The 15,520-nt window shown below is 46.0% G+C and overlaps 1 protein-coding gene across 1 annotated transcript in view; it reads right to left on the bottom strand.

Moving 5' to 3' along the window:
* Positions 1 to 342: 342 nt before the first annotated feature.
* The window catches only part of LOC124013284 (brevican core protein-like), a 34,101-nt gene continuing 18,923 nt past the window's right edge, over positions 343 to 15,520 (bottom strand). Inside the window, exons 7-14 of the mRNA XM_046327549.1 lie at positions 13,244 to 15,469; positions 12,082 to 13,089; positions 6,319 to 6,426; positions 5,191 to 5,349; positions 4,361 to 4,443; positions 4,110 to 4,254; positions 3,641 to 3,823; positions 343 to 2,947 (exon numbers count right to left, since the gene is read on the bottom strand). Coding sequence (XP_046183505.1) covers positions 2,820 to 2,947; positions 3,641 to 3,823; positions 4,110 to 4,254; positions 4,361 to 4,443; positions 5,191 to 5,349; positions 6,319 to 6,426; positions 12,082 to 13,089; positions 13,244 to 15,469 — 4,040 coding nt within the window. The 3' untranslated portion in view covers positions 343 to 2,819. The remainder of the gene's footprint in view (positions 2,948 to 3,640; positions 3,824 to 4,109; positions 4,255 to 4,360; positions 4,444 to 5,190; positions 5,350 to 6,318; positions 6,427 to 12,081; positions 13,090 to 13,243; positions 15,470 to 15,520) is intronic.

The raw sequence follows: 15,520 nt of genomic DNA, 5'->3' as shown, positions 1-15,520 counted from the left end.
TCTCGAATGCACTGTACATGCTAAAATCGCCACTGGGTAGAGCAGATATTTTTGGGATGCCGATTGCTCCTTATTCTGGGAGCGCTGCTTGTCTAGGTAACATGCTGTTACTTTAGCTCTGCCAGGGCCATTGACAGTATGTAGATGCACGAGTTTAAGCGTAGTTTGACCCACTTTTGTTTGTTTGTTGTAAATACAATCTCTAGATACGGTTTTCATCATCACCTGGACTGTTAAATCAAAAATGTGCACCTTGACCTCTGACTCCATCTCAACTGTTGATCCTCCACACCAACTAAATAGGCACACAAAAAGTCACAGAAACGTTCAAATTTTATTTTAGTTGGTTTATAAAGGAACAGTATTACCCTAAAAGATGCTTATAAAAACCAAAGCGAATAAAGAACAAACAAATACAATTTCCAATAATGGCTGTGTGGTTAATACTCATTAAATCATTGCTTTATTCTATTAAAAAAACTTTATTACAACACAAAGCTTTTCATAGAACTGTGTCAGTAAAATGTCGGGCATCTATCAGAGGGAAGAGTGGACAGTAATTAAAACATACTTTGAGACAAAATTAATATCATTGATGAGTACAGTAGTGGCATCATATCCATGGTCAAATCTTTTGCATGCTACTCACTCACTCTCGCCGCTTTCATCCCAAAAGAGTTATGACCACTGTGAGAAATGTAAATTCTACTTCGATAATGGTATTGACTTTTAGAAACCAGCTTGTTTGGAGTTGTTTTATTTTTCCGAACATCCTGCTGCACAAACCTTGCCCTTTCGATTCTTAAGGATGAACATTTCTTAACGTACTTCATGCAGGTATCATACGCAAGGGTGTTAGCACCATGTTTCATATAAAGTCTGTCGATGACAAAAGTCTAAGAAGGCGTATGGTTGTGAGATGGTGGAGATGGACATAAATGCTGAGTTCACGAGTTGATATGGGTTCCTAAGAGCACAGGGATTTTTTGTTGTTGCCCCAATTCCAAACCAACCATTCCTTCCATTCCGAAGACTTTGTTAAGTCACCTCGTGCGTCTGAAATATTTGTATTGGTATCAGCAATGTGGTAATAGCCACACCTAGCCCTCTGGTAGGTTTGGTGGAGTTTCCATCATATTGCGTACACCTATGCCGTCCATTGTGCTTTATGAAGGGGACTCATAAAGGACATAGGGGTAGTGGTGTGGGACAGGTTACGTTGGACCACAGAGTCGACACTCAGCCAGACATCCCTACAAGGACTCACCTGTCCTGCAGTGTACTCAATAAGATGAACAGTTCAAATCATTGCAGGCAGAAATATTACTAACAGAACTACAGTCGTTCCCGAGTCCCGAGTCTACAGGCAATCCAATGTGGTGTCAGGGCAATTGGTGTGAATCTGTACGGAATTCTGTGACACTCAAATCAGGATGATACATTACGCTACGTTGAATAAAATAGTGGTCATACAATATCATACGAGTTGGAGGACGTACAGTATCATACGTCTTGGAGGACATTTTGCATTGCAAAGTCTTTGTCTGAGACCACGTTGCTTGTTGCACTGTAACAACAAAGGACAATTACGGGGACAATTTAAGTTGGCGGTTACGGGAACTAACTACAAAGGTTAGGAGGACTAAAATGACAAAGGTTAGGTGAATTTACATTGCAGGTGAATTGGGTTAACGTTAGAATAAGGGTTAGGGGAAAGATTAGCTAAAATGCTACAGATATCCCCGAGGCGACTCGAACATGCAACCTTTGGATTGCTAGACTGTAGGGATCATACCTCTTGGAGGTGCTCAGAACTACACAATTATATTTTGTGCGGTTCTGAGGCCAGGCTGGGCAATCATGTCTATTCTACACAATACATTTCTATCTGAACGTCCTGTAACGTTTGCACCCTCCTGAACAGACCCCAGGTAGTCCTCAGCTGATGGAATATGAATGGAATTGCAAACAGACCAGCTGTTGTTGAAAATATTATGGGTGGATTTATAAAGTTGATTTGCCAATAATAGTCAATAAACAATGATTGAGAACTGACATGATAAATTGCGGAGATGAGATCGCTGAACACCATTAGCCTGCTGAGGCCTGTTTAAAACCAACAAGAGACCTGGGCTTACAGATGACCCCGCACATTGAATGCAATGGCATCCTAGATAGCTACGGAGTCCGGAACATATCTGGCGAGAAGTCCATAGGTTTCCAGTAATCCTTTTACTGAATTCACATCTACTATCCAGACCTCCTTGTCCATCCTTCTGGATTGTCCAATGTGATATCTTTAAAGAAACCGTCTGAACCAAACCGGCACCAGACTTCACCTGTGATAGACAGTGCTCAAGACGAGCTACTGCATATCCTACCACTGCCTGTCTACCACGCCTGGGGTTATGTGCCGGTTTGGAGAAAAGGTTTGGATCCACACATTATACAATCTGGATGAACGGACAGGGAGTTACTGATTATAGATATGCCTCAGTGATAGGATTTTCACAGAACATGTTCTGGGTCCTGTATTATAGCGTTCTAGGACACTATTGCAATTCATTGCATCCTATGTAGGGCGACAAGAGACCTTCAAGCCCAGGCTATCCCAACAACAGATTCAGATCGATGTGCTTTTTTTGGGGAGGACAGTAGGAATGTAAGAGGTTATGCTTGACTGACCGGGTGTCCCAGTACTCTTTCCCTGTCTCCTATCCTTCAAGATCACCCTATTGCCTTTACCTGTTCGGCCATTTCAGATCTCTGGTCAATGAGGAAAGGAAACTCTTGAAGTGTACCGGGACATGTTATGACATTTAAAAGTTCCACTTGATGTCCCAGTATTGAAGCGTTTCCTTTGTTGTTTGTGATTCCTCTTCAGCCAGCTCCTGGCTTCCTGTGGTTATTGATGTTACTCCTACTGTCTGTGCTGTGCTTCCTGCCCCTGAAAGGAAACCCCCAGCACAAAGTTAAAAATAAAGACTTCTGACAAATCTGTTGGATAAAAATGTAGTGTCATTTGTTCACCACTTTCATACATCTATCTTGTTCTTCCCACATCATCTCCGGAGTGAGAACACCGTCTGATTTAGACACTAGTTTTCTGGGTTGGCTTTGCCTGCTCCTATGGCATTGCCTTGACTTAGGACGGGACTCAGTGAAAGGCACATTTCGACAAGGGCACAACACTGTCAACATTGCGCTTTCTACAGGCAATTCCCTGACTGTCGTGTAGACTGCACTCACAGTAAACGCTGCGAATGTTGGCTCAAGCGTAAACTACCTTTCAAGTGCAGTGTGCTTGTCGACAATGCAACTTTTGATTGAATCCCAATGACAGATCTTATTTTCCAGAGCTAAAGCAGATTTGGCAACTCCCCACTACAGAACAACAACTAACGTTCCGGTTAAAATCCCCGTCTCCACTCTTAAGCATCTCCTTAATTAATCGAAAGAATCAGTAACATTCGTGTACTAAATCATGATTCTTTCAGTACTTCATTCTTGCTGACAGCCTGTACGAGAAATGAGCTGCATCTCAATAACTGTTCTTGAGTCATATTTAGCCATATCAGAACTGCAATGGAACATGGTCGCGAATTAGAGATAAGTGGGTGGGTCATAGTACTGTTCATACCAGGGATGCAGAGGATCTGGGGCTCCTCCCACTTGCCACCCGGCAGGCACAGGACCAGAGGGTTTCTTCTCTGCTGGAAGCCCTGGGCACAGTAGTAGCGCACAACGGCGCCCGTCTCGTACCTCTGGCGAATTTTGCCAAACGCGAGTGCGTTTCGGACTTTGGGGGGAGGGCCACATGAAGCTGTGGGAGGAGTTATGAAGACTGCAGGTGATAATGTATTTTAAATCGAAAACAAATTCATGAAAAGTTGAAAGACTATTTGTCTGTTGTACACATTCAATACAGTTTCGGGCAGGACAAAAGTTTGGGACTGTATTGAATGTGTGCATTAAACATCTACGACTACTTCTATAGACCTCTAAGTTACGTCAATGTAATCTAGTGCATAGAGGTAGTTACAGGTACAGTAGGTAAAGGAACTGGTCGATTGGTGCTTGTTTGTAGTAACATCATGTCCATTACTCACAGGTGCCTTTCTTGCAGGTGTAGGCCAGGTGGTAGTTGCAGGGCACGTCACTCCAGTGCCCAGAATCATGCCATACCATCACCACACAGTCCTCTCCAGACAGGAAGTAACTGTCAGGCTGGCCCCTGTACCAGTTCTCATAGAGCTGTGAAGACAAGTCTTTTCCTTTAGTCTTTGTAGCTGCATGTCATCCTGTGGACAGGTTTTGACCCAGTACTTTTTCTCCGTCAAACGAATCTGTCTGGACTCACCAGTGGGTTGCCATCAGACCAGTGGAAATCCCCCTCGATGGTCTTGTCGTTTAGTCCAGTCCACTGATACTCCTTAAAGTTATCTGAGGATAGAATAACACATTTTATTTGCTTTTCAAGCAGTAGTCATATCGCTTCTATAACAAGTTATACAGTAGGTCTTTGTCTTTGTGCTTCCACTGCTAATATCAACAACTCTGCCAGGGTTTGCATTGCCAAATGACTGGGGCGGCAGTGTAGCCTAGTGGTTAGAGCGTTGGACTAGTAACCGGAAGGTTGCAAGTTCAAACCTGTCGTTCTGCCCCTGAACAGGCAGTTAACCCACTGTTCCTAGGCCGTCTTTAAAAATAAGAATTTGTTCTTAACTGACTTGCCTATTTAAATAAAGGTAAAAAATAAAATAAAATTGGAGGTAATATGGCCTGTAGTTTAGAACACGCTGAAGCTGCCCACAGCACTTCCATTGTTTTTTTTGTTAATATCAGAAGTTGGTGACAGTGGCTGAGTACAGTTTGTCATTCTGGTTAAAAGTAAGACTCACCAGTAAGACTCACCGTGCATCTAACTTATTTTGTCATTTTGGCGAACTACCTCACCCAGATTACCATTAGCATGTAGCACTTCCGCCCAGCAGGGTCAATGGCATGACATTTGTCCTTCCTATGCTAATAAATAGCACACATAAAACCTTGAGAGCTAGCTATTGTCTTTCCGATGTATTAATGTGCAGTAAACTGGTACACTATGCAAACAAATGAATTAGCCTATCAATGGAAGGGGAAAGGTGGTGTATGAAGTTTGGTGGCTTGCTGTCACTATTCCCAGCGTACTGTTAATGAAGTCCTTCTCTTCGGGTGTCATGATTGATGCCAGGTGGCCCCCCACCATGCGACAGTGCTGCTCTGCCACCTCCCAGCTCAGCCGCTGGTTGAAGTGCTTGTAGCAGTTCCCGTGGAACTTCTGCCAGCCCACCTCACACTGCTCCAGATCTAAGAGACAGAACAGGAGGGAGGGAGGGAGGGAGGGAGGGAGGGAGGGAGGGAGGGAGGGAGGGAGGGAGGGAGGGAGGGAGGGAGGGAGGGAGGGAGGGAGGGAGGGAGGGAAGGAGGGAGGGAGGGAGAGAGAGAGAGAGATTTTTAAAATTCATTTGAATGATTGAGAGGGAAAGGTAAGATTTGTTGAGATTTTCTGACCATTGAGCAAGAAAGAAAGAGAACGGTTGGTTTTGAGAAACAATGAGGCGATCCAAACGAAACTACCTTAAAGACCGTGGCCGGGATCCAATCTAAGACGCATTGTCGACAAGTGCAACGGAGATTGTTTACGCTTGAGCCAACATTCAAGGTGTTGACATGAATGTGATCGCCGCGAAAGTCAGGAAAATGGCCTTTTGATTGAATCCTTGCCGTACATTTTCCCTGATTCACAGAGCAGATGGATCCATGAGGTTCATCCATCTAAATAACACTTCTCATCTCACCTTCTTTCCATTTCTATTTTCTCATCCCTAAATCTGTGTGACAGGAACACAGCAGCTTAGCAAGCAGGTCTCAGAGAGACCTACATCAGACAGAACTGAAGGGGGACAATTGTTCCAAAAGCAAGGTTTTGTCCTCTTTGAACAAGGCGGCTCTTTGAGTTTGACAGGCTCCTAAAACCACAGTGTGTAAGATTTCCCTTTTGATTGATTTTGAGTTAGTTATCAATAGACTAGTTCTACAAAACTAGACTAGCACCACTGTCTTACCTCATCATAACAAAACAATGAAGGACCTCTCACTTCCTTTGACTTCTCTTATTTGTGAAGATGACTGGAACGTGGCTGACTTATTCTGCTTCAGTACATACAAACCCCAAAGTATTTTTTTTTACTGAATGTGGTAATGCATTACTGGGGGATTTACAACAAGCACTCTTACAATTACGGAGATACTGTAACAGCCGAATGAGGAGCTCACCTGTCTGACAGAGGTCACCTCCATAGCTGGGCAAACAGAGGCACTTGGTGCTCCCGGCCATCTCAGCGCAGGTGCCGCCGTTGGCACAGGGGTCCTCCAGACAGGCATCTGAAACACAGCAAGAGTTGTACAAATAATAGGATGATAACATCATACAATTATAGCCTAGTGTGTAGAAGGCAGTGACGGAAGCAGCGGCCAAGAGGAGAAAGAAAACAAAGGTGGTTAAAATATGAATCTGATGATAAAAGAGTTGAAGACAGAGGAGTTTAGAGATTAGGTGAAGAAAAAGCGAGGTTGGTCAAGGTCTGTAAGGCTGCCCGAATAAGGTGCTTTATCTCCTGCCCGAATGACCTTCCATTAACTCAGTTTGACCACAGTCCTTGTCATGTTCGTTGAAGATATCCCCTGTAGCCTTGAATGATTCCCACACTATTCTCCAGGTCAAGTACTTGTTAACCCTCAGGGTAATTTCGCCCTCTTCTGGTGAGGATGAGTCATTTCTATCACATCTACAGTTATGCTGATTTCAGTGTTGTACTCATTAGAAATGCAGTGATGGTGATGATGATGTGATATAGAGGGCAAGGGAATTTGTAGTACTGTCTTTATCTGCAATTGATTGCCTAAAATGAACCTGTCGTGATGTTTTCCATTGGTTATACTTTTGCATGTATCTCTGTGTAGATGTAGTTATATTTTGGTCCGGAACATATTTCCAAAGTACGGTGTTACGTTTGCTGACAATTGTAAAAAAGAACTAAGACACATTATGGATGCCTCATTCCTTATAGTGGTATTTCTGCAATCTACTGTAAATGTAACCTGGGCTGGAACCAGAAGTGAGAGAGTGAGACTTAGACCATCAGACCATTTGGTATGAAAATACAAGAACACCAAATATAATGTAATTGAAAGTATCACTTTGCCTCTTGTGTCAGACTGGATGGAGCGCACACATGTATCAGACAAGAATACCTCCCTGTTCTCCTTTCCTTTAGTACCCTCCAAGCTAATCATTCAATTCGGGGCCCTGGTTCTGAACCCCGCCCTGTGTAACTGGGTTCTGGACTTCCTGGCGGACTGCCCCCAGGTGGTGAAAGGGGAAACAACACCTCCGCTTCGCTGATCCTCAACACAGGGGCCCCACAAGGGTGCATGCTCAGCCCTCCTGTACTCCGTTAACCCATGACTGCGTGGCCACACACGCCTCCAACTCAATCATCAAGTTTGCAGACGATACAACAGTAGTAGACCTGACGAGGCAGCCTACAGGAAGGAGGTGAGGGTCTTGGGAGAGTGGTGCCAGGAAAATAACCTTTCACTCAACGTCAACAAAACAAAGGAGTTGATCGTGTACTGCAGGAAACAACAGAAGGAAAAGGAGGAAAGCTGCAAGTCCCTCGGCGTACAAATCAATGACGCAACAGCACCTCTTCAACCTCCTGAGGCCCCTAAAACCCTCCCAAACTTTTACAGATGCACAATTTACAGCACTCTGTCGGGCTGTATCACCGCCTGGTACGGCAACTGCACTGCCCGCAATGGCTGGGCTCTCCAGAGGGTGGTGCGGTCTGCACAACGCATCACTGGGAGCAAACTACCTGCCCTCCAGGACACTTACAGCATGCCACAGGAAGGCCAAAAAGATCATCAAGGACATCCACCACCCGAGCCACGGCCTGTTCACTCCGTTATCATCCAGAAGGTGAGGTCAGTACAGGTCCATCAAAGCTGGGACCGAGAGACTGAAAAACAACTTATATCAAACTGTTAAATAGCCATCACTAGCCGGCTTCCACCTGGTTACTCAACCCTGCACCTTAGAGGCTGCTGCCCTATAGACATAGACTTGGAATCACTGACCATTGTAATGATGGAACACTATTCACTTTAAAAAATAATGTTTACATACTGCTTTACTCATCTCATATGTATATACTGTCTTCTGTTATACTGTATTTTAGTCAGTGCCACTTCGACATTGTTAGATCTAATATTTATATATTTCTTAATTCCATTCTTAAACTTACATTTCTGTGTATTGTTGTGAATTGTTTTTATATACTACCGTACCGTTAGATACTACTGCACTGTTGGAGCTAGGAACACAAGCAGTTCGCTACACCAGCAATAACATCTGTTAAATATGTGAATGTGACCAAGGAAATTTGATTTTATTTAGCTTAACATGCAACCAGCCAGTAGGTGGCACCAAAGTTCACATATTGAGTTGATACAACACTCACAAGGCCTGTACAGTGCCTTCAGGCCCCTTGGCTTTTTCCACATTTTGTTACGTTACAGCCTTATTCTAAAATGGATTTAAAAATATATCCTCAGCAATCTACACACAATACCCCATAATGACATGTTTTTTAGAAATACCTTATTTACGTAAGTATTCAGACCCTTTACTATGAGACTCGATATTGCATCCTGTTTCCATTCATCATCCTTGAGATGTTTCTACAACTTGATTGGAGTCCACCTGTGGTAAATTCATTTGATTGGACATGATTTGGAAAGGCACATGCCTGTCTATGTAAGGTCCCACAGTTGACAGTACATGTCAGAGGAACAAAAAAACAAGCCAGGAGGTCGGAGGAAATGTCTGTGGAGCTCCGAGACAGGATTGTGTTGAAACACAGATCTGGGGAAGGGTAGCAAAAAATGTCTGCAGCATTGAAGGTCCCCAAGCACATGGAAGAAGTTTGGAACCACCAAGACTCTTCCTAGAGCTGGCTGCCCGGCCAAAATGAGCAATTGGGGGAGAAAGGCCTTGGTCAGGGAGGTGAGCAAGAACCCGATGGTCACTCTGACAGAGGTCCAGAGTTCCTCTGTGGAGATGGGAGAACCTTCCAGAAGGACAACCATCTCTGCAGCACACCACTAATCTGACCTTCATGGTATAATGGTCAGATGGAAGCCACTCCTCAGTGAAAGGCAATTGACAGCCCGCTTGGAGTTTGCCAAAAGGCACCTAAAGACTCTCAGACCATGATAAACTAGATTCTCTGGTCTAATGAAACCAAGATTGAACTCTTTGGCCTGAATTTCAAGCATCACTTCTGGAGTAAACCTGGCACCATCCCTATGGTGAAGCATGGTCATGCTGTGGGGATGTTTTTCAGCAGCAGGGACTGGCAGACTAGTCAGGATCGAGGCAAAGATGTACGGGGCAAAGTATAGATAGTTTCTTGATGAAAACCTGCTCCAGAGCGCTCAGAACTTCAGACTGGAGCAAAGATTCACCTTCCAACAGGACAACGACCCTAAGCACACAGCCAATGTCCTTGAGAGGTCCAGCCAGAGACCATTTTTTATTTATTTTATTTTACCCCCTTTTTCGTGGTATCCAATTGTTAGTAGTTACTGTCTTGTCTCATCGCTACAACTCCCATACGGGCTCGGGAGAGACAAAGGTCGAGAGCCATGCGTCCTCTGAAACACAACCCAACCAAGCCGCACTGCTTCTTAACTTGGGCGCGCATTCAACCTGGAAGCCAGCTGCACCAATGTGTCGGAGGAAACACTGTACACCTAGCGACCTGGTCAGCATGCAATGTGCCCGGCCCGCCACAGGAGTCGCTAGTGCGCGAGCAGACAAGGATATCCCTACCGGCCAAACCCTCCCTAACCCGGACGATGCTAGGCCAATTGTGCGTCGCCACATGGACCTCACGGTCGCGGACGGCTGCGACAGAGCCTGGGCTCGAACCCAGAGTCTCTGGTGGCACAGCTAGCACTGCGCCACCCAGGAGGCCCAGAGCCCGGTTTTGAACCCAATCGAACATCTCTGGAGAGACCTGAAAATAACTAACTGTACAGCAACGCTTCCCATCCAAGCTGACAGAGCTTGAGAGGATCTGCAGAGAAGAATGGGAGAAACTCCCCAAATACAGGTGAGCCAAGCTTGTAGCATCATACCCAAGAAGTCCCGAGACTGTAATCACTGCCAAAGGTGCTTCAAGACAGTACTGAGTCAAGGGTCTGAATAATAATACATGTAATATTTCAGTTTTTAATTTTTTATAAATTTGCAACATTTCTAAAATTGTGTTTTTGCTTTGTCATTATGGGGTATTGGGTGTAGATTGATTAGGGGGAGAAAAAAACAATTTAACACATTTTAGAAGAAGGCATTAACCTACCCAAATGTGGAGAATGTCAACCGGTCTGAATTCTTTCCGAAGGCTCTGTATCTGGCTTCACCTGTGTCGAGAAAGCTCGAGGTAGAAATGGTCCTTAACTACAATTGTAGGAACAGATTACCCAACCCCCGATTTTAACCATTGGGCGGATGAAAAAATATAAGATGCTGTGTCAGTGGTTCGGGCAACTTCTACCTAATCTGTCAGGAAAGTAAAGCACCAGCGATTAAACCAAAACTTAAAGGTCATGTCCTCTAATTTAGATGTTCACTTTAATGGTTACGCCTCTGTGTAAAAAGCACATGACCTAAAATGAGACAGCAAATGTAGCATTTTATACAATTCAGTTCAAGTTATCCAACAGGCTGGTTCATGGTCTGTTGGTTTAGTGGTTTTATGAATGGTCCCGTCCGGTATGAGTTCATTCCTTAGAGGAGAAAGCACACATGTTTAAAGAACAACCAATGCTGTTAGCTGTGCTTGTGAGATGCTGCTTCTGACTCTCCATCTACACAATCACAATCTGCAAAGACCCCTTTTACATGAGATGACACGGAACTAATCATGTCCCACTGATGTCACTTTAGTGTCAAACAATAAACCAGCCTCAATAGTTTCCCCTTTTCCATGAACCAACTCTTACTCATTACAAATGTTTAGTAACATTTTCCGGGGATAAAAACTATGATCAGACTGCCATCTAGGAGGTCATTGTCATTCTTCAAATGATACGTCCTGTTACACTGGGAGATTGGTGGCATTACAGACATTTGCACCTCAATTAAACATTACAAGTATTCTGATAGATGTCATTTAGATATCGACAAGAAACATTCCATTATTGTGGTTATAAAAGTGACATTCTGTGCTATTACAATCTACTATAGACTAACTCAATAGCTGCTGAGTTAGTTTAAAAAAAGGTGCTGATGTTTTGTAACCGGGATGCTATCCCTCTATGGAATCAATATTATCTGTGATCTTTTCCAATAAAATGTCAGCGGTGTTGCATTTGGGAGTCAGTGCTGTTACATTCAGAGTTAGTGGCGCTACAATGCAAGGACAAATGTTTGTCCGGTTGAATAACGCTGTTTTTTTTTTCTCCGTTTGGAATTGTGCTCAAATTAATACGGGCCCCTGGTAAGAGGAGATTGACTGTCTGAATGCTGAAACATTCAAGACGGTGAAGTTGCAAGTTGGACATCAGTCTTGCAGGAAGAATAGGAGGAGACAAACAAGCATTGCAATTCTCTTTCACAGAAATGGTGTGTCCGGGCAATACAGTACTTCATAGAAGTCAATCTTTGAGTGAAAAAAAAACATGATGCACAGCAAGACTGGTTTGTTGGACAAATGGTAAAAGGGAGTTGTCCCATATATCTGTCAATGACGAGAAGCAGGGTGCTCTTTATTTGGGAGGGAAGGGAAGGAGGGTGAGTGGCTGCTGAGACAAACAGTGAGACAGACGAAGAGGAGCCGTTGGGAGGCTGGTGGTTTGCAGAAAGTAGAGCAAGGCAGCTTGGGGTGGGAGTGGCCAGGGTTTAGTGCATCATGGTGCCGAGCAGCAAGAGGAGGGCGGTTAGGCTGGTTAGGGTGGCTCTAGGGTTACCTGAAATCTTCCTGGCACTGCCCACGGCAGCCCTCTCATTGGGCAACATGAGCAAGGTGGGTGGCTGGGTGAGGCCGAATTCCAGATCCAACCGGCCCTGATCCACGGGGGGCATAAGAGCCGTCACCCTCTCCGGCTCAGATGTTTCTGGGGGACCTTGTGTCGTGGAGGTGGTGGGGCTCCAGGTCCGTGTGGCCCACTCTGTGGAGGTGTACATGGTGGATGTGGACATGGTGGCTGCGGTGGGATCCATACTTGAGATGGACAGGGAGTCTGACCCAAACAGATCAGGTTCTTCTGAGGAGTCTGGAAGATCTGTCTGGGAAGAGGTGGAAAGGGGTTCCCCGCTGTATTCAAGGTCTTCCTGAGACTCTTGGGGTGCAGAGGTGGTGCGGTGCAGATCCCAGCTGGATGTTTGCGACTCAAGGGGGAAGACAGTCACTTTTTCTCCCAGGGATGGTTCATCAGTGCTTGGCTCATGTCCACTTCCGTCTTCTTCAGGGTCCGTGGTTGTGGGATCCATCTCTATTCTGGACATGGTCGTTGTTTGATAGCCCAGAGTGGTAAACTCGACCGGCAGCTGGGAGGTGGTGGAGAGGTCTGGAGACTCGGTAGTGGCTATGCCCTCTCCAGACCCCAGGTGCTCCTCATCAGACTCCCCTGGTGCCAGCTCTACTTCTCTAGAAGGTACCAATCTCTCTGGAATGACGATACCCTCAAAATCTAGACTGGTGCTGCCCTCCAGCCTAGCGGAGGAAGTTCCCTGCGAGGTTACTTTTGGATGGCCTACTGTGGAGTACACATCCAGTCCTAGCTCCTCCGAATGATCCAGTCCAGATAAGATGCTGCTTGAATGCGTAACTCCTGTCTGCCCCTCACTGGGAATGCTGGTGGCTCCAGGGGAGGCAGACATGTGAGTGGTGAAGGAGGAGGAGGAGGAGGATGAAGAGGAGGAGGAGGTGGGGAATCTGTCTGTGTGGATTCCCTGGTGGACAACTAGTTCTATCTCTGTAAAGAAAGTACAATAAACATTTTTTGTTGCATGATAATCAAGTTCTACACGGCTCTACAATGACAAATTAAATAGAGTTAGGAGTAACTTCATGTATCATAAAGCTATAGGCCTAAGTATATTAGGAATTGGCTGCCACATTGGCCATACCTTGGGACACATCTCCAGATCCATCCAGGGGCGACCACACTGAGGTTGCCTTTGCGTGGGGGGAGAGGGTAGACCATGCTGGGCGGGGATCAAGCTCTCCCGGGGACTTGGTAGAGATGGATGTCTCCTCAGGCTCTCCCACAATCACCTCTTTGTGTCTTCTCTCTGCGGCATGGTCACGTGCCTCGGTAGCATTCTCTATGGGTTCAAAGGCCATTGTGGTAGTCTCTTTTGTATTCTCCCGATGACTCTGGTTACCTCCTGTTGTGCTGTAGTTGGCTTCCACTTGATCCAACTCGAGATTGGTCTCTGGCATTGGCTGGAAGTGCTTGGAAGATCCTGACTGTTGGTAGTCTGTTTCCTCCGGGTTCATCTCTGGCATCGGCTGATAATGTCTGTGGGGCTCGTAGGATGGCTCAGGGAATTCTGGGGTTGTTCCCAGCACTAGCTGGTAGAGACTGGAATTGCCTTCGTGGAGAGAGTCTAGAACACTAGAGGTTCTGGGTAGTGAAGTAGAATTTTGTGAGTGATCGTCTCCTTCGTGGAGGGAGTCTGGCTCACTGGAGGTGTTGGGTAGTGAAGTAGAATTTTGTGAGTGATAGTCTCCTTCTTGGAGGGAGTCTGGCTCACTGGAGGTGCTGGGTAGTGAAGTAGAATTGTGTGAGTGATAGTCTCCTTCTTGGAGGGAGTCTGGCTCACTGGAGGTGCTGGGTAGTGAAGTAGAATTCTGGGAGTGATAGTCTCCTTCGTGGAGGGAGTCTGGCTCACTGGAGGTGTTAGGTAGTGAAGTATAATTTTGTGAGTGATCGTCTCCTTCGTGAAGGGAGTCTGGCTCACTGGAGGTGTGGGGTAGTGAAGTAGAATTGTGTGAGTGATAGTCTCCTTCGTGGAGGGAGTCTTGCTCACTGGAGGTGCTGGGTAGTGAAGTAGAATTCAGGGAGTGATAGTCTCCTTCGTGGAGGGAGTCTGGCTCACTGGAGGTGTGGGGTAGTGAAGTAGAATTCTGGGAGTGATTGTCTCCTTCGTGGAAGGAGACTGGCTCACTGGAGGTGCTGGGTAGTGAAGTAGAATTCTGGGAGTGATAGTCTCCTTCGTGGAGGGAGTCTGGCTCACTGGAGGTGCTGGGTAGTGAAGTAGAATTGTGTGAGTGATAGTCTCCTTCGTGGAGGGAGTCTGGCTCACTGGAGGTGCTGGGTAGTGAAGTAGAATTCTGGGAGTGATAGTCTCCTTCGTGGAGGGAGTCTGGCTCACTGGAGGTGTTAGGTAGTGAAGTAGAATTCTGGGAGTAATTGTCTCCTTCGTGGAGGGAGACTGGCTCACTGGAGGTGCTGGGTAGTGAAGTAGAATTCTGGGAGTGATAGTCTCCTTCGTGGAGGGAGTGTGGCTTACTGGAGGTGCTGGGTAGTGAACTAGAATTCTGGGAGTGATAGTCTCTTTCGTGGAGGGAGTCTGGCACACTGGAGGTGCTTGGTATGTAAATAGAATTCTGGGAGTGATAATCTCCTTCGTGGAGGGAGTCTGGCTCACTGGAGGTGTTAGGTAGTGAAGTAGAATTCTGGGAGTGATTGTCTCCTTTGTGGAGGGAGTGTGGCTTACTGGAGGTGCTGGGTAGTGAACTAGAATTATGGGAGTGATAGTCTCTTTCGTTGAGGGAGTCTGGCACACTGGAGGTGCTGGGTATGTAAATAGAATTCTGGGAGTGATAATCTCCTTCGTGGAGGGAGTCTGGCTTCGTGGAGGTGCTGGGTATGGAACTAGAATTCTGGGAGTGATAGTCTCTTTCGTGGAGAGATTCTGGCTCACTGGAGGTGCTGGGTAGTGAAGTAGAATGCTGGGAGTGATAGTCTCCTTCGTGGAGGGAGTCTGGCTCACTGGAGGTGTTGGGTAGTGAAGTAGCATGCTGGGAGTGGTAGTTTTCCTCTACAGGAAGTGAAGTATCATCAAAGTGCTGGAGAAGGTCATGGGAAGAGGCTGTATGGGTGAGAGGGACCTCTGTGCTTGACAGGGCAGTAGGGGGAGTCCCCTGCAGATCCTCCTGAGCAGGAGCCGACTGGAAGACGGGGAGGGATCCCAGGACACTCTGGGCCTCTCGCTCCACTTGCTTGCTATCCTGGCTGAGATAGAGCTCCTCAGCAGGCTCCATAAGAACGACAATATCTTGTCCGATGTCCTCTGGCTCAGTGGCCATGTAGTCCATGGGGGCATCAGTGTGAGGATTCCCAACACCTGAGAAGAACAGGGGTTAGACAGGAGAGTCAGGGAGATAGTTTTATCTCT

Source organism: Oncorhynchus gorbuscha, linkage group LG24 (genome assembly GCF_021184085.1).
Source record: "Oncorhynchus gorbuscha isolate QuinsamMale2020 ecotype Even-year linkage group LG24, OgorEven_v1.0, whole genome shotgun sequence".
Lineage (NCBI taxonomy): Eukaryota > Metazoa > Chordata > Actinopteri > Salmoniformes > Salmonidae > Oncorhynchus > Oncorhynchus gorbuscha.
Note: the sequence above shows the minus strand (reverse complement) of the source record. Positions and strands in the feature narration are given on the sequence as shown.